The sequence below is a fragment of the Annulohypoxylon truncatum genome, assembly GCF_022578515.1.
Source record: "Annulohypoxylon truncatum strain CBS 140777 unplaced genomic scaffold F4807scaffold_27, whole genome shotgun sequence".
In the NCBI taxonomy this organism is placed as follows: domain Eukaryota; kingdom Fungi; phylum Ascomycota; class Sordariomycetes; order Xylariales; family Hypoxylaceae; genus Annulohypoxylon; species Annulohypoxylon truncatum.
In genome coordinates, this window is record NW_025953813.1 from 101,916 (window position 1) to 124,308 (window position 22,393).

At 49.4% G+C, this 22,393-nt stretch overlaps 7 protein-coding genes across 7 annotated transcripts; 4 read left to right on the forward strand and 3 right to left on the reverse strand.

Annotated features, from left to right (window-relative positions):
* The first annotated feature begins 1,686 nt into the window (after positions 1 to 1,686).
* On the forward strand, positions 1,687 to 4,586 carry F4807DRAFT_177265 (uncharacterized protein). Its single transcript, XM_047993535.1, has 4 exons — positions 1,687 to 1,982; positions 2,049 to 2,633; positions 2,700 to 2,840; positions 2,949 to 4,586. The coding sequence occupies exons 1-4, from the start codon at positions 1,923 to 1,925 to the stop codon at positions 4,311 to 4,313; spliced, it is 2,151 nt and encodes a 716-aa protein (XP_047851937.1). The 5' UTR covers positions 1,687 to 1,922; the 3' UTR covers positions 4,314 to 4,586.
* Positions 4,587 to 5,277: 691 nt separating this feature from the next.
* F4807DRAFT_462574 (uncharacterized protein) lies at positions 5,278 to 5,702 on the reverse strand (the record flags this gene model as incomplete). The annotated part of the gene is made up of 2 exons (XM_048001849.1): positions 5,278 to 5,535; positions 5,589 to 5,702. 2 exons carry the CDS (start codon positions 5,700 to 5,702, stop codon positions 5,278 to 5,280), a joined length of 372 nt encoding a protein of 123 aa, XP_047851938.1.
* Positions 5,703 to 6,997: 1,295 nt separating this feature from the next.
* Positions 6,998 to 10,201, forward strand: F4807DRAFT_177306 (uncharacterized protein). Its single transcript, XM_047993536.1, has 2 exons — positions 6,998 to 7,900; positions 7,960 to 10,201. The coding sequence occupies exons 1-2, from the start codon at positions 7,265 to 7,267 to the stop codon at positions 10,183 to 10,185; spliced, it is 2,862 nt and encodes a 953-aa protein (XP_047851939.1). The 5' UTR covers positions 6,998 to 7,264; the 3' UTR covers positions 10,186 to 10,201.
* A 4,143-nt stretch (positions 10,202 to 14,344) lies between these two features.
* F4807DRAFT_177340 (kinase-like domain-containing protein) lies at positions 14,345 to 16,271 on the forward strand. Its single transcript, XM_047993537.1, has 4 exons — positions 14,345 to 14,980; positions 15,042 to 15,237; positions 15,297 to 15,678; positions 15,735 to 16,271. The coding sequence occupies exons 1-4, from the start codon at positions 14,868 to 14,870 to the stop codon at positions 16,109 to 16,111; spliced, it is 1,068 nt and encodes a 355-aa protein (XP_047851940.1). The 5' UTR covers positions 14,345 to 14,867; the 3' UTR covers positions 16,112 to 16,271.
* Positions 16,272 to 17,239: 968 nt separating this feature from the next.
* On the reverse strand, positions 17,240 to 19,596 carry F4807DRAFT_434538 (TLD-domain-containing protein). Its single transcript, XM_047998806.1, has 2 exons — positions 18,446 to 19,596; positions 17,240 to 18,349 (listed from the first exon to the last, which is right to left on the reverse strand). The coding sequence occupies exons 1-2, from the start codon at positions 19,049 to 19,051 to the stop codon at positions 17,837 to 17,839; spliced, it is 1,119 nt and encodes a 372-aa protein (XP_047851941.1). The 5' UTR covers positions 19,052 to 19,596; the 3' UTR covers positions 17,240 to 17,836.
* Positions 19,597 to 19,754: 158 nt separating this feature from the next.
* Positions 19,755 to 21,316, reverse strand: F4807DRAFT_177412 (tetrapyrrole biosynthesis, uroporphyrinogen III synthase). Its single transcript, XM_047993538.1, has 2 exons — positions 20,704 to 21,316; positions 19,755 to 20,637 (listed from the first exon to the last, which is right to left on the reverse strand). Exons 1-2 carry the CDS (start codon positions 20,999 to 21,001, stop codon positions 20,009 to 20,011), a joined length of 927 nt encoding a protein of 308 aa, XP_047851942.1. The 5' UTR covers positions 21,002 to 21,316; the 3' UTR covers positions 19,755 to 20,008.
* A 103-nt stretch (positions 21,317 to 21,419) lies between these two features.
* On the forward strand, positions 21,420 to 22,081 carry F4807DRAFT_462578 (FAD-linked sulfhydryl oxidase ALR; the record flags this gene model as incomplete). The annotated part of the gene is made up of 2 exons (XM_048001850.1): positions 21,420 to 21,502; positions 21,586 to 22,081. The coding sequence occupies 2 exons, from the start codon at positions 21,420 to 21,422 to the stop codon at positions 22,079 to 22,081; spliced, it is 579 nt and encodes a 192-aa protein (XP_047851943.1).
* Between the last annotated feature and the right edge of the window lie 312 nt (positions 22,082 to 22,393).

The following is a 22,393-nucleotide window of genomic DNA, read 5'->3' on the forward strand; positions in this document are numbered from 1 at the left end:
CACTTGTCCTCGGATTCATTTATCACAGAGCTTGTAGGATCCCAATCCCGGCATCGGGCAAAAGAGTCGTTCTGGTAGTCTAGATGCCGCCGTAGTACGTCGCATCCCGTCAATTCCGTAAGATCGGTTTAACATAGGTATACACTCGCCTTGTCTACAGTAGCGCCGATCTGATTAGATCGTGGATATTCTGTCGACCCTATGACTCTACGGTATAGGGCTAAGGATAGGCTACTAAATTCGCTGCTTAGAATTGTTAAGATATACAAGTGATGTACGAAACGGTGTCTACTGTAGCCTCACTTTTTCCTCATTGACATAATTCGACGTATACAGTTCACATAAATTTCTATAACTATATGATCACTGATTTAAGGCAGGAGTCTTCCGTCCTCCTTGTCTCCCAAGAACCGCTAAGCTCTTAGACTATTACACTATCAATACTTCCGACGACTAGTTGCTTTAACGGTTAGACCTCTATCCGCGCGGGATGGGATCTACGATATCTTCATGCAACTAGTATGCTTTCGGGAGAAGGGTCGAGTTACTAGCTCATCCAGCCTACCTAGTATTTCCGTATTATTTCCTAGGCTTCTAACGACTAACTCGATAACGCCCATTATTAACTGGCTCGGGACTATGGAGATACGACACGAGAACCAGCAGAACTTCCTGGCAACCCGTAGCATGTATTGATCTACTCTTTTTGGTGATGGCATTAATCGCGGTGTTCTAGTGTCAAGTCCATAAGAATCTACTTGCCTTTCAAGTTGAGAAAAGGGAATTACATAGCGCAGAGTAATTGGGTGAACATAGACTTGCTTGGATACTGGCTGGCTGGTTGTCCCGAATCCCTGGTATTTGCCATCTTGGTAACGGACCGCTAGAGTAGAATGATATAGGACTAGCCAGTCTCCTATACCTCACGAGGTTAGCCGTCTCCCTCACCCTGAAAGCCGTTTAAGCCTCTAACGCTGTTGAAGGCATGTCATCTCCACTTGGCTCATTCTTGGCCCCTGGGGTCAGTTACTGACCGCAATGGTCTTGCCGAGGCACTTCAATAATATGTATATATCTACATATATCTGTATCTCCTGTTGAAACCTACGCAATGCTCCTCGGACTGCAAACTATCTCCGTCACGACATTGCCGTCGTAGTGGAAAACCGGAATCCATCGTATGATAAAACGACGAGTTACCGGTTGCGGGTGACGGGGATGCTATCCTCCCAATCACACAGCTCGATCGAAACAGGGCCGCCTCTACCCCGGATTAACAAGATCCTACCACCCTTCGTATCTTCAATCACGCGCGCTCGATATCCGGGCGGTGGCAGGGCCGGGATCTTGCTATTGCCGTTGTATTCTTGTTTCAGGAGCGTCTGTGAGTTTGACACAGAACCTGCATATCGGCTGTCCAATAAACATCCGTTCCCTGACGTCTTTTAGTACCGTGCACCGCCCGGTCAAAGTGTTTCTGGTTCGATCTCCTTTCCGGTTGGTCAACCTGGAACGGCCTGGTTTTAATCACGAACCGTTTGCTGGAAGACTTGTTAATAAAATCGAGGCTGACGATCTGAAGCCTCATCCTGTTAACTCGTTATATTGTCACCTACTTCTGTTAGGGACTGCTCATTAACATCCTCGAGTTTGCCCTCGTTGTCAGCGTCGTTTTCTTGACTGCAAGGGTTACATCTAGGGCTGGGGGCTTGGCATTCTACTCCGGCGACCTGGATTTTCGCAACGAGCCGAAGTTCACAGCCACCCTCGCACATCCAAATCCAGCTAAAACTCTTAGGATACAATTCTAAGGGTATTCGGAGTCTCTATAAAACTGCATAGACTCTAGTCCATCTATAATTCTGTTAGTTGAAGAGAATATCGAGAGTTACCGCAAGGATAATTATCCTCCAATCATCAAGATGGTGTACTGCGGAAAGCCCTCAAAGGGTTGTCAGATGTGTAGGACGAGAAGAATCAAGGTAAGTTGCCGATTGGACTCAACTTATCCTCGCAAACTAACCAACGTTTCTCCCACAACGCAACAGTGCGACGAGACAAAGCCTACTTGCAACCAATGCGCGAAATCGCGAAGACAATGTCCTGGGTACAAGGACGAATTTGACCTCGTCTTCAGAAACGAGACGCAGGCCACAGAACGCAGAGCACGGAGAGCCGGTAAGAAAAGCCTGTCGCAAAAGACAGTAAAACCAGACCCGGACTCTCCTTCGCGAGACCTAACCGTGTCTCCGCTCTTCGCCGACAGCATCAAATCGCAGCTAGCCCAGGCCATCATCCCCTCGCTCAACGTGCCCGTCGAGCACCAAGCCAGCTGCCACTTCGTGTCCAACTTCATCCTGGTGCCGCCCGAGGGCGAGGGCCACACGCGCGGCTTCATGGACTTCATCATTCCTTTGCTGAAATCGGATCCGCACGGCCACTTGCAACACGCGTTCAGCGCGTGCTCCATGGCTTTCCTGAATAACCGCGGGGGCGTGGCGGATAGGTTCTCGGATAGGGCGCTGCACGAGTATACGAAGGCGCTCAATGGCACGAACGCGGCGCTGCGGAATCCGGATACGCAGTTAGCGGATTCGACGCTGGCGGCGGTGCTGTTGTTGGGGTTGTTTGAGGTATGTTCATCTTGCCGGGAGGGTTCGAGGGTGATTTGTGTACTAACGTATTGTTACTACGCGTAGAGTATCACAGCCAAACAAATCGGCATGCTGAATTGGGGTTCGCATACCGAGGGCGCTATCCAGCTCGTCAAAGCCCGGGGGAAGAAGCAGCTCAAGACTAAGGTTGGGCTGACGCTGTTCATCGCCGTGAGGACTCAGATGGTCTGTCAACCTCTACCCCTTTTATCTACTATCACCTACCTACCCACCTACCTACCTACCTACCTACCTAAAAAGGGATGCATTTACCACGTACTAACACAGAACCAGATAATCCACAGCCTCACATCAGGCACAACCCCCATCATGGGCGCCGAATGGTGGATCGACGACGCGGTGCGCGACGGCACGGCAGCCAAATGCCACCGCCTAATGATCAAGACAGGCGAGCTGCGCGCCGAAGTGACGCGGCTGATGAACAGCATGTCGCGGACGCCGCGCAACATCGAGGTCATGCTAGAGATGATCCGCCGCCTGCAAGCGATGGACCAAGAAGTCGTGTCGTGGATGCGCGGGGTGCCCCCTTCGTGGCGGTACCGCACGGTGGCGTGGGAGGACAGCGTGCCCAGCGGCGGCGACTACGCGCGCGCCGAGGTGTTCCCGGGTAGGATCGATATGTACCGCGACTTCTACATCGCGAGCGTGTGGAACACGGGCCGCACGGCGCGGCTCGTGCTCATGAGCCTCGTCGTGCGGTGCGCTGCTTGGGCGTGCAGTCCTGTTGATTATAGGACGACGAGGGAGTATGCGACGGCGGCGCGGACGTGTGTTGATACGATTACGGATGTGATTGCGAGCGTGCCGTATCATCTGGGCTGGCACTTGAAGGAGGGGAATCGGAGAAGGATTCGCCAGTTCTTGAGACATCAGCGACAACAGCAGCAGCAGCAGCAGCAACAGTACGACGACGGTTCCAGTTTCCACCTCGGGCTTGGCTTAGCCGATAGCGCGGAGGACGACGACGACGTGCTAGGCTTCAACAGCAACGACTCCGGCTCGTTCGCGTGCGGAGAAGCGAACCACGTCAAAGCGCTGGCGGGCTACTTCCTAACCTGGCCGCTGACGTGCCTCAACAGCCAGGACTACACGACGGACGCGCAGCGGTCCTGGGTGCAGGGCCGGCTGGGCGTCATCGGCGACGAGCTGGGCGTCAAGTACGCGCACATCCTCAAGCAGCTGCAGATCCGCATCCCGTCGATGCTGATCCGCCGCGACGGCCTCATGGCGAGCCCGTACGGCGCCGCGCACGATTACCTGAGGTTGGTGAGCGAGGCGCGGAGGGCGAGGAAGATGCAGGAACTGCAGGAGCAGCAGCAGCAAAGGTTATGTATGGGTATGAATATGAGTATGGACATGAACATGAACATGAATATGAATATAGGACTGGGACTGGGAGCGCAGCAGGGGGCGCAGTGGCAGGAGTATGGGGTTGATGGAGCGGACTGCGGCGTGGGGGCGCAGTTGCTGTCGCCAGCGAGTAGTAGTAGCGGTAGTACGAGCCCGCTGGAGCACGCGGAGGCGCTGCAGAAGGAGAGGTTCGAGATACACCGCGCGGAGCTACTGGCGCGGGCTGCGGGAGGACGGGATGCTGGAGAAGGGGCCAAGTGGGTTGCGCAGAAGTGGCTCACCGTGTGATATCTCATCAAACCAGCTTGGGGGGGGGAGTTACATCAGGGGGGTGCTTCGATTTAGAGCGGCCATTCACGACATCTCCTGTCCACTGGAGGGGAGTTCCGAGTTTTTATTTCGTCTTCGAGAGCGTGTTCACATTATGATCTATCATCGACTTGTAGGCTTAAGGGGCTAGGATATTGGAAAGGTTGGAAGTGCGCACAGGTTATAGTTGCGGTGGAAATGGTCCCTGGTCACGACACGGTTTATATGCTCTTGAAATGGGCATTGTTATATGTAAGCGTAGGAGCGTTAAATAGTAAGGAGATAGGCAAAAACTCGACATCTGCTATGAGCACTACATTATGCACGATACCGCAGGAATATGCAAGATGATGATCCACGAAACTCATCAACCTCTCAACGCCATTGATATATAGTGATATATCCCCAATTTACTCACTTTTCCTCGGTTTAGACAAAATTAGTAGCACGAGATCATGGGGCTTTATGAAGCTTGTGTATCGGATGCGACCTCAAGCAGTTGAACCAGGCGACCTTGACAATGGTCATGAGAATGAATGAATTCGCAAATGTTTCATTGCTGTTGGTACAAAGAAGTAGACTGTAAACACCGAATCCTCTCGTCTCTGTTCATAAAAGGCCCATCTAACCTTTAGCCAGGGTATCATCGTATATCGTATAAGGCCTCCTTGCGCAATCATCCTCCAGTAACCGTGCGTGCCTAGGTGAGTTTGAATCAATCGTGGTGTTTCGTCGATATGTGGCCTCGCGTCTTGTGATTTCGCGATCGCGTAGGCACAAGTGATTTGATAAGCGTAGAACATGTGAGCAGGTCCACCTGAATCGCATAGCTCTAGCGGAGGCCTCCAGAGCTTTGCGAAAAAGAAAAACCGAATGTCTCACAAGCATAATCTAGACCAGACAAGCCCGCAACGGCGCGGAACGTCCCTCAATCCCCCCTTGCTTATTTTCTCTTAACTGCTGATGGATTGGGCGTACTCATATTCCAGGCTTTCACGACCCAGCTCTGTGTCGCGTCGACGTAACTCTCCTGCTCGACATGCTTGACGCCAACTTTGAGCCCGTCTTTGGTAAAGACTACGTTCTTCTTGGCCATGCGCTTCTCGGTGCTTTCCCGAATCTTGGCGACGCTAAGGTAGATCTGATAACCAACGAAACCGGCGCCGCCCACGACAACGAGGAGGATTAGGAGAGGTAGAAGCTGTCTGATAGGGGAGTAAGCGATTGTGCTTATGTTAGTGAATGATATCTTACGAAGGATCGCGTGCCTGGTGGCTTAGGTGTTAAGTGGTAGATAATAGATAAGATGTTGTACCTGAAAGTTGAGGGTTTGGCCTCAATCCGAGGTGATTTGCTTTTCCAAACCATGGTTATCGATCCGAACTATCGATGCGATCTTGATTCTTGATTGGTATAGAGCGAGTATCTGAGTATGGTTATATCTTGAATCCGCAAACCTCACGAGAACAATGAAATGAGAGAAGGATCAATTCCTCGGTGGCGACAAACAATCTGCAATCTGGAATAGGGATTATAAGTGTTCTAGGTAAGAATAAGTTACAAACAGGGAAATGTCACAAACAGAGAAATTGGTAGAAATATACACCTCTTTAAACCTATGGTGATCTGTAGGGCAGAGAAGAAAGATCGAGTCTAGACTTCCAGAGAAAAGGTGCAAAAGGTGTAGGTCTCAGCCGAAAGCGAATACTTCCCCAAGAATGATTATAACATGTGCTTCCATCCTCGATGAATCGCAGCAAACCGCTAACAGGCAATGCTAAAATTAGGCGGATACTAGGTACGCCGCTAAATATGTAGGACAAGGGGAACCTGGAAACCCATCTAAGCCTTCTAGCCTTCCCAATCGAGGTTTGTTACGCAGGATTCCATGATTCCAAGCAGGAAGTTCGGCACCTTTGTACATGATCAGATCTGGCTTGGTGCTTACGCAGTTATGGGAAATATTCATTAAAGTGGACAGGTGGGGTAACGGGTTAGGGATAGGAATAATTGAGGGTCCGATCGATAAGTAGACGTATCTGGTACTAGGTACACAAACCGAGGCTGAGCTGCTGTGGCTGCTTGAAGTACCTACCTACTTACTACGTAGTACCTTACCTGTAAAGATGGAAGGGACTGTAGATGAGGTCCATTAAACAGCTCACGTGACTCTATATAGCTCACATCTAACCTAATCCTAGCATAGCTCCGATCTAAATGAGGTCAAGCTGGCATCTGGCTGGTAAAATGCTAAGGTACCTACTGGTAAGGAAAGAACAGAAAAAAAAGCTTGGACCAATTCAAATCCCAGCCCAGCCTGCCCGCCCGCCTCTTTAGAGGGCCGCCCACCATTTTTATTGCAACTCTGTCGAATCACAGCGTCATTTGGCTTGTGAATTTGAACAAGTTGCTAAATTCCGGCAACATCAAGATCGTAAAGGACCAAAAGCCCAAAATGACGGCCTTGTAAAGTCATATATCATAGTCATTTGTTGTTTTAACATTTTCCCCTTTTCTTCTCCCTTCCCCTCTGTTTTACGATATTAAACTGTTGAATCGTGTAGGACGATCACTAGCAGTTAGCAGGGTTTCTCCATTCTTAAGCTGCTAGTACTCAACTGTTAATCTGTTAGTACTCAAAAACGTGGCCTCCGCCGAAATCCATCATCCCTCCAGCCCACCAGCCCTCCTATCGAATCGTGGCCACAAGCCCTACAGTCGGTAACCCAGCAACCACCACCACGTTCCACCTCCTTAACCAACTAGACTCGCAGATTCACTATCTCTCCTCGACCATATCACGTCAGGTCTAGTGCGCACCGAATTGCTACGATCGAGAGAAAAGAATTGTCCGGCACGTAAGAGGAAGAAGAAAGGCGGGATTCAACACAGGCCAGGTCGGCATTATATAACTGACCGCTTGCGCCAAGATGGCTGCTCCTAACGACGGCTACGGCCAATATCCTCCTCAGCAGTATGGCCAGGAGGTGCCGTACACCGATCAACCACAAGGTGCCGCATACGAAGGACAGACCACATCGCCTCCTCCGCAACAAGCCGCATCGCATCATAAGAAGAAGAGAGGCTATGCCACTCAAGCGTTCGAGTTTGGAAGCGGCGCAAATGCCGGCGCTACCGGCCCAACCGCTGCCGGTATGCCCCCGCCCGCCTTTGGAGCTCCTGGTCAAGCACCGCAGCCTTCGCCGGGTTATGGCGCCTATCCTGGCCAGGAGTACCAGCAGGGCGGGTATATCTCCCCCGGAGCCGCGCCGTCACCGTACGGCGCCCCTCAGCAACCAGGCACTCCTGCTCAGCCAGGAATGGGCTATCAAGCTCCCGATCCTTACCACCAGCCGGCAACTGGATATCCAGCTCCGGGTGTCGCTGGCATAACCCAGGGAATGGCTGGTATGAACATGGGCGCGGCACCTCAGCCCGGCGTTCAACCACCCGGTCAGCAAGCTCGGCTCGCCTTGAACCAGCTCTATCCCACCGACCTCCTAAACCAGCCTTTCAACGTCTCAGAACTCGACCTACCCCCTCCTCCTTGCATCCTGCCACCAAATGTGAGTGCTATGGATAACCGATTGACGTACCTAGCAGTCGATACTAATTTTTATCGTAGGCTAGCGTTACTCAGTCCCCCGATGCAAACTGCCCTCCAAAATATATTCGATCTACCTTGAATGCCGTTCCGACTACGCATTCTCTACTAAAGAAGTCCAAGCTACCATTTGCTCTCGTCATCCAGCCGTATGCCGCTCTTCATGACATCGATGACCCCGTCCCAGTTGTGCAGGATCAGGTCATTGCCCGATGCCGAAGATGTAGGACATACATCAACCCTTATGTGATATTCCTGGACCAGGGCCACAGGTGGAGGTGTAATATGTGCAATCTTACCAACGACGTACCGCAAGCGTTCGACTGGGATGCCGCCGCCCAGAAGAGCGTTAACCGGTGGGATAGACATGAGTTAAACCACGCCGTGGTCGAGTTTGTAGCGCCTCAGGAATATATGGTCCGTCCTCCGCAGCCGCTCGTGTATCTTTTCCTTTTCGACGTTAGCTATGCTGCTGTCTCTACCGGGCTTCTTGCTACGAGCGCGCGAACCATTCTGGACAGTCTTAACAGGATACCCAATGCCGATCGACGGACTCGACTGGGATTTATCGCGGTCGACTCGAGCTTGCATTATTTCTCTATACCCAAAGATGACGAGGAAAACGCAGAGACGACCATGTTGGTGATAAGTGACCTAGATGAGCCGTTCCTGCCCGTTCCTCAGGACCTTCTAGTTCCCTTAATAGAGAGCCGGAACAGCATCGAAAACTTCCTGGCTAAGCTACCCGATATGTTCCAAAACAACCAGAGCAATGGTTCGTGTATGGGATCGGCCCTGAGAGCCGGCCACAAGCTCATCTCACCACTCGGTGGTAAGATTGTGGTTCTAAGTGCTTCGTTGCCAAACCTGGGAGTTGGGAAGCTAGATATGCGAGAGGACAAGAAGCTTCTTGGCACATCTAAAGAAAGCGGTCTTCTTCAAACTGCCAACAGCTTCTACAAATCATTTGCCGTTGAGTGCTCCAAAAACCAGGTTTCTATCGACATGTTCCTCTTTTCCTCGCAATACCAGGATGTAGCCTCGCTGAGCAACCTCCCTCGATACACCGGCGGTCAAACTTGGTTCTATCCTGGATGGAATGCTGGTCGTGCCGAGGATGCTGTCAAGTTTGCTTCAGAGTTTAGCGATTTTCTATCTTCGGAGATTGGTCTAGAGGCAGTGCTCAGGGTGCGAGCTACCACCGGACTACGCATGAGCACATTTTACGGAAACTTCTTCAATAGGTCTTCAGACCTATGTGCTTTCCCGGCATTCCCCCGCGACCAGTGCTACGTGGTCGAAGTGGCTATTGACGAAACTCTACAGAAGAACTATGTTTGTCTGCAAGCCGGTGTTTTGTACACCACTTGTAACGGCGAACGACGTATCCGTGTCATGACGCTCGCGATCCCCACTACAACTAATCTTGCAGATGTGTACGCTTCAGCAGATCAGTGCGCTATCACGACTTACTTTACTCACAAGGCTGTCGAAAGAGCACTGAGCAGCGGTTTAGATGCTGCCCGCGACGCTCTTCAGAGCAAGCTGATCGAGCTTCTACAGACTTTCAAGAAGGAACTTGGGGGTGGAAGCATGGGAGGTGGTGGGCTACAATTTCCTGCTAACTTACGCGGGCTTCCTGTGCTCTTCTTGGGTTTGATCAAGCACGTCGGTCTTCGAAAATCAGCACAGATCCCATCCGATCTCAGATCCGCAGCTCTATGTCAGCTTTCTACGTTACCCCTACCGCTTCTGATGCAGTATATTTACCCTCATCTGTACTCGCTTCACGATATGCCCGATAATGCCGGAGTCCCCGATCCGGAGACGAGCCAAATTGTTCTTCCGCCGCCCCTGAACCTGTCATCCGAGCGATTTGTCTCATACGGTCTATACCTAATCGACGATGGTACAACGCAATTCTTGTGGGTTGGCAGGGACGCTGTACCGCAACTATTGATGGACGTTTTTGGTGTAGCAGATCGTACACAGCTACGCGTTGGCAAGGGGTCGATTCCAGAATTAGACAACGACTTCAACGAACGGGTACGGGCCATCATTTCAAAGAGCCGGGACCACCTGTCGCGTGGGGTTGGCAGCATCATCGTGCCGCATCTATATATCGTGCGGGAAGACGGCGAACCAAGCTTGAAACTCTGGGCTCAAACACTGCTTGTGGAGGACCGGGCAGACCAAGGAATGAGCTTCGGCCAGTGGATGGGGAACATGAGAGAAAAGGTAAGTTAAAGGAGCCTCTGATCAAAGCCTAGCTTCAACCCTAGTTCCAATTGTCATGCTCATCTTTCGTCATTTGCAGGTTGTGCAGTAGCAAAGGGGGAGGGGCCCGTAAGCGATAACTTGTATAGAGGGAATAGATATTTGCTACCAGAACCCAAGAAAACAAAAACATAAGGAATGTTAAAGTTAAAGATGAGCGAGCTTTTCTATTCCAGACTTCAGACTTGAGACTTGGAATGAAAACCGAAATACCGGAATATTGGCATGTCATGATGAAGTAGCTAGCTATCGCTAAAGAGTAGAGTGAAATGGCGTGTGCTTCCGATAGGAAGGTAGGAGGTATGCAGGCCCGTAGGCATTTATTTAGTAATAGGTCGAAGAGTAGCTTTATGTCGGCGCCAGAGGCTGATGTTCTTGGTTCGATCTGTGTAGTGTGCGGCTGTGTTTAGTCTCTATCTGTGTATATGGGTGAGTGAGCTGGAGACTGATTATGTTGTGTACGTAGGTATGTGCCTGGGTATTTTGATGTATACCTAAAGTAGGTACCTAGGTAGAAAGGACTAAAAGTAGAATGAATGGCGAACTGCTGATATTTCTAAGGCCTACAATTCTTAGTCAGATACGTAGATGCGTGTGGATGATGGTGAGTGGTCGTTGTTCTGCTGCTTGGACTTGGGGAAAGAGCAAGATAGTGGGCAAGCCCGTTATTAGTACGCCTTTCTGTGTTTGGTTGGCGTGTAAGCTTAGTTGAAGAGGTTTTTTCTTCCCTCCTTGTGGCTAGGGGATATATGTTGAGGCGAGTCCTTGGGTGTGTTTATCAAAGATATTGAACTTGGGAAACCCTTTATATGGGAATATTCCTTCCTTTCTTATTTTTCTTCCATTTTCAACCATAGTGTCTATGAGACCGCTAGATGTGATTATAATATATGAGCATTGTCGTGGTTCGTGGTTGATAGGTGGGTAAGAATCTATGTTATCTAGCCTTTTGAATAGGACTTGTCCATGGTTTTATGAGAACGCCAGCATTGACACGGTAGAAGGTTAATATTCCATGATTTATACTGGACAAACTGGAAGTCATACCATCTTAAGGATATCTTCAATGCTTTCAAGCTTCATATAAAGCGTTCAGAGTATGCCGGTAAAGAGGACCATGAACTAAAGTTGATAGATCAACTATAAGACCACACGCGTTTCTTCTGAGAGGAAAGTTGATATCATAAATCACATAGAATTTTAGCTTAGATAGCTAATTGTGCTAGCTTTTCATAGTCGAATTGCTGTTTCCCTAGATTAGGAGCTTAGATTAGGCCGGTTTAGCGCGGATCTCTAAATGAACATGCTCATACAGTCCAGATATTCCATTAGAAATTAGTCTTTTCATCTATGTGGCATGTTCTTTCCATTAGTAGCTAAGATCGTGTGATATCGCGGAAGAGAATACAAGGTATTCTGTATAATGGTAGTTGCTGTCGTTCCCGGCCGTTATTTATGACGGTAACTCGAATTACATGCCCTTCCCCTGATATTGGGTCATTTAGCCTTCTCTGTCGGCCGTATAAATGGACTTAGCACTATGGCAGGTGTTGAGACATGCAGCAACTATACGATTCCTTCAAGGCTATGCCAGCCACTTAAATATTCCAGCCCGTCCCGATAATCTGGTTATTGGATGACGTAGCGGATATATGACTATCATAGCCACCATGTAGGCGCCTCGGTTCCTTCAACAAAGCCGAAGCCACTCCTAAGCGATTCCTAGAACCACGACAGACTTTATTGCTCCTTCGTATTACGGGAAGGATTCTGTGAGATACTGCGTGCTGATATTCAGATTGATATTCGTAAGTAAGTGGCCGAGAGGCAGCCCGTGCCGAGGATTCCTTGAACCCATGGTCACATCTGTACCGGCCAGTCATGAAACGGACCAGGGGAGAGTGCCGGAAGACTTTAAAACACACGCGCCCACCTGCGGTGTGCGGCGCTTACGCTGGGGTATGATTGGACAACCAGACGTATCTTGCAGTCTATCAGAGCACGAGGGTATTCTTGTACTTTTGGTTGCGTTGCTCGGGCGCTTACAAGGAGACGGGAACCTTGCAATTGAGTTGAGTAGATAAGATACTGTTAGAGACTACACTAGAGAAACAACGTGGAAGCGCCGCCCTTCTGCTGTGATAGGGGTTTCTTCGTGGTTTATAACGTCGAACAATTGAAAGTAGTTAAAGTTTGAGAAGTTAGATCGGTGCCGTTTCATCGGTTCGGTTCTACATGTAGGTAAGCTTCAATCTAACGTTTATGATTTGGTACCTGTATGCAGGTGACAGGAACGGAAACAGTAACAGGAATACAAGGATGACACACACAGTGCGATGCAGAGAAAAAGTTCTTCTGTTAGCGAAGGGACCCCACGAGAAGTATCAGTTTTGTATTGTTTTCGTACTATGTATACGCCATACATGGATACCTCCAAGGTTGATCCCTTTACCCCTCCGACCCCACTGTCTCTCCTATCAATTCTCCTAGCTCTTACCCCTCCCCTCCCCTTTCCAATTCCATCACACTCCGCCGTCCCATCTCGAGTCAAACTTAAAACACACTGCCTGGCACCTATGCCGTGCCCGTGATATGCTTGTTTGTAGGTCTGGAAAGCGGCAACTCCCTTCCCTTTTTTGCTCATAAAATCGATTTCACTTGCCCAATCCTATGACAAGCCAACCGATTTTAGATCCCACGTGGGGAATTACCCGGAGCTAGTATCTCAAAAAGGGTTTTTAGTTAACTTAGCTAAGTTAGATGGAGAGTTAGAATAAGAGAAAGAAGGGAAAAAAGGACCATGACCATCCAATTGATCTTGTGAATTTGCACGACCCTTGTTTCACACATTTTAATACCTAACAGCTCCTTTCTAATCCATCCCCATTCCCTTTAATCCCTTCCTCTTCGTCTTCGTTTTCCTGTCTCTACTACTTCATATTTCCATTTCCATTTCCAATTCCCCAGTTCCCCCATTCCCCATTCTCCATTCCTCGATCTAGTCTTCGGTTTGTATCCGGCAACCCGGTGCATATTCAAAAAGTCCTAGTGTCTTGTCGCCGTCGCATTATTGACGGTTCCACACAAGGCGGACTCTTACTCGATTCGATTTAAGAGACTTGACCCATACATAGGGGCCCGAGGGGTTTTATCCACAGTCATTGTAACAGAAACAGAGAGCTCTACTCTTTTTTACGTTCGATTCGGTCGAGCTCTTTGACGTCTTCCTCCCCCCTCCCTTCAAATTTCACCTCCACAAACTTGGTCCTTGTTTCGTCGTATTATTTTATTTTCTATTTTCTGCCTAACCGACTCAGTTCGACTCGTCATATCGTACTCACTTGTGGGATATAAGATATTGCTGAGGTGTCCGGATCGGAATTCTCTATTCCATGCTTGGTACTTGAGCACGACCCTCCCCCAAAATAAATCGCGAATATCTCAAGTCCCTCGGTACCTCCATACCTCCATCTGAAGGCGGGGCTTGGTCTTAAGCTCGACAATTCAAACTCGTACCTAACCATATCGTACGTACCACTTCCAACTTGCGCCGCCTTTCTGGGTAGCCCAACGGTAAGAAGAGTCCTGTTTATTTTTGCCATCATCCCAAATCATCCAAGATTGCTGCGTTATTCGGTCTTGAGTCTGTCGTGCGCCGTCTTCCTATGGTTAGGAGGCCTGCTATTCGTGTTGGCGGTTAGCGCACATCTTCGATACCCTGTCTTCCACCCTCGCCGGGCCGAGAGGATCAACGGAGCGTCTGAAATTTTGTAACACAGCGTTACAGCTACATGCACTCTTTGACCTCACGCCTGTTCGAGCTTGGGATCTGGCGGTTCTAGCCGCTGTAGTGCACCTCGCCTCATTTTCTCATGACCGTTAATCTCACGCGAACTTCTTCATATCCGGTATTCTGTCCCCTTTACAACAGCCACATCGGCCGAGTTTAGCAGCAGATTCCAGCAACTTCAGGCGAGGGCGTCACTGTGGCCTAAGCTTGCACGGACCTGAGAATCAAATCATATTACCCCTTCGGCGTTATACGATCTACACATCGGAAAGATCAGCTGTCGCTCTCTTCCTCTACCACTCCACCGCTTTACCACACTGTCATTGGTTGTCGTCGTCGTCGTCTTTGTTCTTGGATGGGACTCCTAGCTAATATACTAAATCCTAATAGTCTCGGTCAGATACCCGCAACTTGGACGCACTAAGCTGAGTTCGACGAGCATAAAGAAGTTGTGGTCTTGGGCTCGCCAATCTCAAAGAACGAAAAGTCGCGAAATCCCAATAAAGCGCGCCTAAGCCCTTTTTTGCGACGATCTTGTCTACTCTGCCAGCCTACAATCTGACAGGTCGGACTTGATAACTTCACACTCCGGACAAGTCCGACTCAAATTTCGATACCTGCGAACAGCAGTCGCCGCATTTGATATTTTCGTGTTGCACTCCGCTGTGTGGAGCGCGCACGAGTTTGATTTCCTTGGCGAGCCGAGATTACCTATATCGACTCTCTTATTGCTCTGACGGGACTTTATTATACCCGTTCCGGAGGCCTTAGAAGTTAGAATCTCTAGACTCTTGGACTTCGTCCTGTTCTCGGTCTTGATTTAACTCAATTTATCTCTAACTCCTGGTCGACATAACACATCATGTCGCGATCAAACCCCCCTAATCCGGCCGGATCCCGAAAGATCTCGTTCAATGTTAGTGAGCAGTACGATATCCAGGATGTCGTCGGAGAGGGTGCCTATGGTGTTGTCTGGTATGTTCCTGGATAGCTTCAAACTTCGTCTTAGGTCGGGTTATTAACTTGTTATGCTCAGCTCGGCGATACACAAGCCGTCAGGTCAGAAGGTTGCTATTAAGAAGATTACCCCGTTCGATCACTCTATGTTCTGCCTGAGAACTCTCCGAGAGATGAAGCTTCTCCGATACTTCAACCACGAAAACATTATCTCAATTCTCGACATCCAGAAGCCGCGTAATTACGAGACCTTCAATGAAGTGTACTTGATCCAGGTATGGACAAAGATTGGAGTTCATAGGTTGGACCAATTGCTAATATTGCTATCTCGTAGGAGCTCATGGAGACGGATATGCATAGAGTGATCCGTACCCAGGACTTGTCTGATGATCATTGCCAATACTTCATCTACCAGACGCTACGAGCTTTGAAGGCCATGCACTCTGCGAATGTGCTCCACCGAGATTTAAAACCCAGTAACCTTCTGTTGAACGCCAACTGCGACCTGAAAGTGTGTGACTTCGGTCTCGCACGATCGGCCGCGTCTCAAGAAGACAACTCAGGATTCATGACTGAATATGTTGCCACTCGTTGGTATCGTGCCCCCGAGATTATGTTGACATTTAAGGAATACACAAAGGCAATTGACGTCTGGTCCGTCGGCTGCATTCTTGCCGAGATGTTAAGTGGCAAGCCTCTATTCCCTGGAAAGGACTGTAAGTGGCTTAATTTTGTGCCCCGTTTCGTGATATCGCCGCTAACAACGATATAGACCACCATCAGCTCACGCTGATCTTGGATGTCTTGGGAACGCCGACGATGGAGGATTACTACGGAATCAAATCTCGCCGAGCTCGCGAGTATATCCGCTCCCTGCCTTTCAAGAAGAAGGTTCCCTTCCGAACTCTCTTCCCGAAGACTTCCGATCTCGCCCTGGATTTGCTAGAGAAACTACTAGCCTTCAACCCCGTGAAGCGTATAACCGTGGAGGAAGCTTTGAAGCACCCCTATCTCGAACCTTACCACGACCCCGAGGACGAGCCCACGGCCCCTCCCATTCCCGAAGAGTTCTTCGATTTCGATAAGCATAAGGACAACCTTAGCAAGGAACAGCTGAAGCAGCTCATCTATCAGGAAATCATGCGGTAGAACCGAGGATTTTCTCAGAAACCGGGAATCTGGGCCAATATTACGCATCTCATGCAGGCCCTCAGCCTTCGATCCGGTCTTACGGGATCAACGGCGAGCACCGTTAGTAGTAATGCGCAACGTCATCAAGCATAAGGGCGGTCCTAGGGTTTGGTATATTAGGTAGTATCGGGCGAAATGATCTCGGGGATCCTCGATTAAGCTATTCGGGGAGAGTATGAGATCATCCTTTAGAGGATTCATATGAGGAAGCGGTTTAGTTTGCTGGAGGAGGTGGAAATCTTGAGGGGATGAGAGATCTTAAGGAGCCCTAGCCTACCTACGTGGTTGCGCACAAGATCTGGCATGGACGGCATGACATGATTTGACTTGGCACAGGAGAGCTTGGATGGATATGGATATCTATCTTGTCTTCTCTCCGAGCCTTTTTCTTTTTCTCTACGCTTGCTGGTAGTAAATACGAACTATTTTCTCCTGCCTTTGGTCTTTGATGTTTATGTGCTGTGACTTGATTGAATTGCTCTAGTGATGAGTATGATTTTTGTGCTACAGTACACAGATCACTCGGTCGTAGAACTATATGTATAGAATATTAAGTATAATGTCCCTATTTCTCTACTGTGTACGTAAGCTTGATACGGTACTTCGCAGATGATGGCCATATGTTAGGTATGATTTTTTCTAACCAATGAGCAATATATCTATATTCGTTCAATATCACATATCCGGTGTATTTCAACTCTGCTCTATAAGTGGCTGTCAATAATCAATAGAACTTGTTCCATTTCTATCATGACGGGCGAGGTGAGTTACTTACTAGTAAACTCATCTTTACTACGTATTATGATATATTCATTAAGAGAGGAAGTGATATCGCATAATTTGTCCCGGTAACTATGCTAGACTGAACCTCACTAGGTACCTCTCATATCTGGACAAGGCGCTACTAAGAGGAGCTTTTTTTCTGGCTTAATATGACAATAAAAGGATTGTTATATTCCCCGGCTCCTACCCTCCCCTTTTCGCTAACTATGTGCATAGTTCTATGTATTTCTCACATAATTGAGCACCGATATACCTACCTACGTGCCACGAAACACGAAAAGAATATATTCTCTAACCGTATCACTCAGTCTGATCTAGATTTTCACATGTAACTTGTTTCCGATAGCGTGACTTGACGTAAAACAAGAATAACGTCTGAGCGAGGAACTTGATCCATTAATCCCCTAATTGAGCTAAGTTAGGAGAGTAGGCCAGCTTCGCGGCTATATATTTCCCCTTCGCTCTGCCTTCTCTTCTAATGGAGAAGCTATAGACCGTGCTGTTGCTATGAATATTAAGTGACAGGTGCTAGTTATGCCACCCCTCCGCTAATAATTAGAACATGCCTTATAAGCGCCCTGAGCACCAGTTCATCGAAGCTGAGATATGATATTGGCGGTTAACCCAGATTGCCATCCTCGTATTAAGTCATTCTCACGCCATACAAGCAGTTGATCGGGATTCAACTGGGCTGCTATGAGATTCCATCCATGCATCAGATTAGTAGAAGTAGTCCGTCCGTCCGGCTTATCGAGCCTAGTCGAGAACGACTTGACGAACCGCCATGATCTCCATATAGACACGTGCCTCTCATTCTTACAAATCATCAGTCAATACATACCTACCCACCCCAAACCTAACCAAAAACCTATCTGATCCAAAAAGCATTATGGCCAACTCCTATCCGCTCCCTACAACCCAGAGCTCGACCCCCAGCACATCGAACTTCTCGCCCTCGTCGCTGAGGGGTTGATTCGAGAAAGTATCGCACGGCGCGCTATGGCCCCTGCTCAGTCCATCGTTCAACCATAAACCGTAGGTCCCTCCACCACCTCCGCCTACGGAGAGGAACTTGGTCTCGCAGAAGATGCAATAGTCGTTGGCGCCCGTGTACGCGAAGTTCTGGAATCGGATGCTTTGAGCTGTCGGTTGCGCTAGTTTATTGGTGCTGGGGTCGGTTCGGCCGGGGGCTAGGGATTGCTGTTGTTGGCTCGCGGATTGGGCATCGCTAGAGGGGATGGAGGAGGTCGTAGGCGATGCTATTGTCATAGTTCGGAAGTTTATGTTCGTGGTATCGGCGGAGGGGGGAGGTGGTAAGGGGGCATGAATACTAGCTCGCCAGAGGAAGCATTCCCCCGTTCCGTAGTATGAGGCGGCCGGGTGTGGTGCTTCTGTTAGATATGCGCCGAATGTCTGTCATGTATATAGTCAGCAACTTGCGCTTATGTCTACCCTCTTAATACCGTCCAAATGTGTCGATACATAGCTGAATAGATAGTAGATACTCACCCCATCCTTTCCATCCCTCACGACAAGCACAAACCCTACCCTCCGCCCGCGATACTCCTCGCACAGCTTATACAGCGTCGATAACGAACTGCCATCCTGGTACAAGCTATACACTAGCCTCCAATCATCAGCGATCTTCAACCGCTCCGGTAGGAAGGTCCGGATCTCCTCCGCCACGCCTCGCGCGAGCAATCGCTCGTCCGCTTCAGTGTCAGCTCGGTACCCGCGCAAGTTCAAGGGCTCAAGAGACGGGAGCCCGCGCGGCGACGCGGAACGTCCTGGCGGCCTCGAAGGAGGTATGAAGGGACCGTTAATCCCGTCACCCGCTATGGAGGCCGGTTCCGACGTCGCGTGATAGAACTGCGAGCTATGCGGAGGTGAGCCGGGCGTGTCTGCCGCGGAGAAGCGACGCCAGAGGCCGAGGACGGCAGACCCGATGTAACTACCGCCACTTCCGCCACCGTTGTTCGAGCTATGTGGGGGAGGGGATCGCGGTTGCGGGTGAGGTTGCGGATAGGATTGGGAGAGGCGGCTGACGGGGGTAGAGATGCCGGAGGAGGGCGGCGAGAAGTCTATTAGGTTGTTGTCCTGTCGGCTACTACTCATGATCGGCTGTAGTTGGATGAAATTGGACGGGGTAAGGTCTCGCGGGGTGGCGCGCGTGATCGTGGTCGTGTGCGTCGATCTAGCGGTATAGAGGTTGGTGACTGCAGCAAGGAGATATAGTGCCAGCTAGCAGTACCTAGGCGGTAACTCGGAGTTGGAGAAGTGGATTTAACTCTCGATCAACCTACCTACCACTTCTTTTTCGGAGGGTAGGCAAGTTAAGGTAGGGTAGGGTGAGTTGTAAGGTGAAATCATGAATGTGACGTAGTCTGACGATGGTCTTGGTGGATGGTTTATCAATTAGGCGGTGGTGGGGTTGCAGGGTTATGGATCGTATTATGTTATGTGTTATCAGGTAATAATGAAATGATGAGGGTATCGACTATGACTTTGTCTATTGTGTATGAGGGTGAAAGAGTGGTTGAAATTAATAATGTATTGAGTACCTAGAAGAGAGAAAAAAAGGTAGGAAAAGACAATGACTGAATACTCGCATAGTATTCTCAATTACCCAGGCATTAGGTAAACTCATGCCACTGAACCTTGGAATTCCATTCGTTACCCGATTGATATAGTTGTTCCCCACCAGAGCTTATTCGCTGTCTCACCTTTTCTCTAAGGTTAAGTTATTGCTATAGCCCCTTCCTCAGATTTAATCATCAGACCCGAGTTTCGTTTATAGTTTAACCCGTTTAACTATAAGGAAAGTCTGTATTATTCTTCACTTTAATTGTACAACAATCCGAATCAGTAAGACGGGTGCTCCCGGACTTACGTGGATGCACAGGATCTAGGTACACTATTACAGGTCAGGGATGTCGCCATGTATGTCATCGTAACTCATGGTCAAGGTAGGATGGTCTTGATTCGAGTCCTACACATCCATCTCCGTATATATAAAAGATAAGACACATAAAATACATCTGAAAATAAATGATAGAAAGAGCGTTGAACCGACTATGTTAGCCCTTTCATAAATTCGGTGATACCCTGCCATACTCCTTCGGGACTCGGCTTCTCAGAACATACGTTCGGTTCGTAATCGAACGTCCGCTTTAGATAATTCCGCGTTGTCGGCCCAATCGTCGCGATATATGTCGCCGGGTTTCCATGGGTCTCCTTGGCAACTTTGCCTGTCTCGCCGTCTAACATGCCCAATCCCTTGAGCATGCTATCGCAGCCTGTTGGTGAGAAGACCACTACCCATCTTGACTGACAGGTTGCCGTCTTCTGTAACACACCCGCGAAGTCTTTGGGGAACGACTCCATCACACCGGTACCATACACCACGATTTCCGTTACTGCGATTCGCCGATTGTCCGGTAGATTCTCGTCCGTCAACGTCTTTGGTATGATGTCTCGTCTCTGCTCACCAACTAAGAATAGTAGTGGAGGTTTAGTCGGCCGGTCTTTATACCAGTCGCCGTAGTGATCGAGAATGAATTGCGCGAGCGCATCGCCGTTTCCCGTGTGCTCTCCAAAGATCCGAAGCGGAGGGGTCTGCGAGATAGCTTTGAGCGCCCGAGTTGTAGCAGGACCGACGCTATAGACTGGTATGTCTTGGAGGTGAGGCCAATTATCATCACCTGTTCATTCTTACAAGTTAGAGACTGGGTTATCTAGTTATCCCCGGACATCCGGAGGCTTCGAACCTTTGCCTTCGTCGACCAATCTTGCGAACGCCTCCACAGCTCTCTGCGATGTGAAGATGAGGCCACCATAAGCACTATCCAAGCCTTTACTTATCCGTCTCTCTCGCAGTAGCTTTCCGAATTGCTGCATCCCATCATCTTCGAATCTATGCTGTAGCACGGGCACGAAAGTGGGTTCATAATTGAAGCTGTCCCGCGGGGTAGAGAAGATGTCTTGGTATGCATCCGTTGGTGTTGATGCAGTTTTGAGGAGTAATACTGGAACTTTTTCTGAACCTGAACCTGAACCTGAGGCCATGTCTACGAGGAAATACCAATCAAGATAACATCGATTGATGCTGTTTCCACTCTATCGTGAGAACATCAGTTCCTCATGCTGAGTGAGATGATAGCGTTTGCAATAACCGGAGCTTAGACAGCGTAGTGTACCTATCGAGGGGCGCCAAGAGCTCTAAGCTTTATCGATAGGTACCAATGCGCTGGGGCGCCTGGGCGCATGGATTATGTAAAATGTGGTTCTCTTCGGCCTGTGTTTAGCGTGGTGGCGTTACCGGCCGGCGCCGGGACTCGCTTTCCGCCGCAAAACTGACAAATCCGCTTCTTTCTAATTTTACTTTCCTACCCAGCACCTTTCGATCTGTCGCAAGCTCTCGTGAGCTTTTCGCGTTGAATTTTTTTTTTCTTTGCTACCCATCTCCACCGGTCAGAACGTCAGGATGGCCGCAGACACGAGAGAACCGCAGCCTGCGCAGCCCAACCAGCTACCCAAAGGCGTTGTATTAGGGAAGGATGGCAAGCCGTTAGTATCTTCGTTCCTGCACCTCCTGCACTGGATTGGAGGATCTCATTATGCGGGCGCTTAGTAACGCGAGTTTCACATAGTTGTCGATCATGCACATCGAAGAGAGACTTTGCTTCGTGGGCGCAAATGACAAAATCGTCGCTCAAGTCTGGCAGTGGCGCCGCTGCGGGCGCTGCAGTCGGCGTCGGGACTGGCGCCGTCGCTGCCTCTGCGCTCTCAACCCCCGTTACTCCCGACGACTGCCCCGCCGACGTCGAAACACTAGGTCGAAGTACATGGACGCTGTTACATTCTATCGCGGCAACATACCCTAAGCAACCTAGCGTCTCCCAGCAATCCGACCTCAAGACCTTCATGGGCACCTTCTCAAGACTGTATCCATGCTGGGTCTGCGCTGAGGACTTTCAAGCATACATGCAGAAGGAACACATCCAAGTTGGCAGCCGTGACGATTTCGGCAAGTGGTTGTGCGAGGCGCATAATGCGGTCAACGTGAAGTTGGGCAAAGATAAGTTCGACTGCTCCAAGTGGGAGGAGAGATGGCGGACTGGCTGGAAGGATGGGCGCTGTGATTGAGACAAATGAGCGAGCGACTGATTTCCATACTGATTTCAATCCAAGTCCGGGAATCTGTCTATGGGTTCTTCGCAACTTCTCCCCTGCTAAAAGGATTATGACCGTGTAACTTTAGAAGTTGCGGCTGATCCGCGATGAGCGAAGTTGGCCCTGTACCACCTATCTAATGTACAATATGTCACGAGAGATGACTAACGACCGCATAAATGATGTTTCAGAACTAGACATTAGAAATAGCTTCACCGCTCATAATTAGGTATATATATTAAAATCACGAGATTTGACTTCCGAGTTGTTTTGATCGGTTGGCCC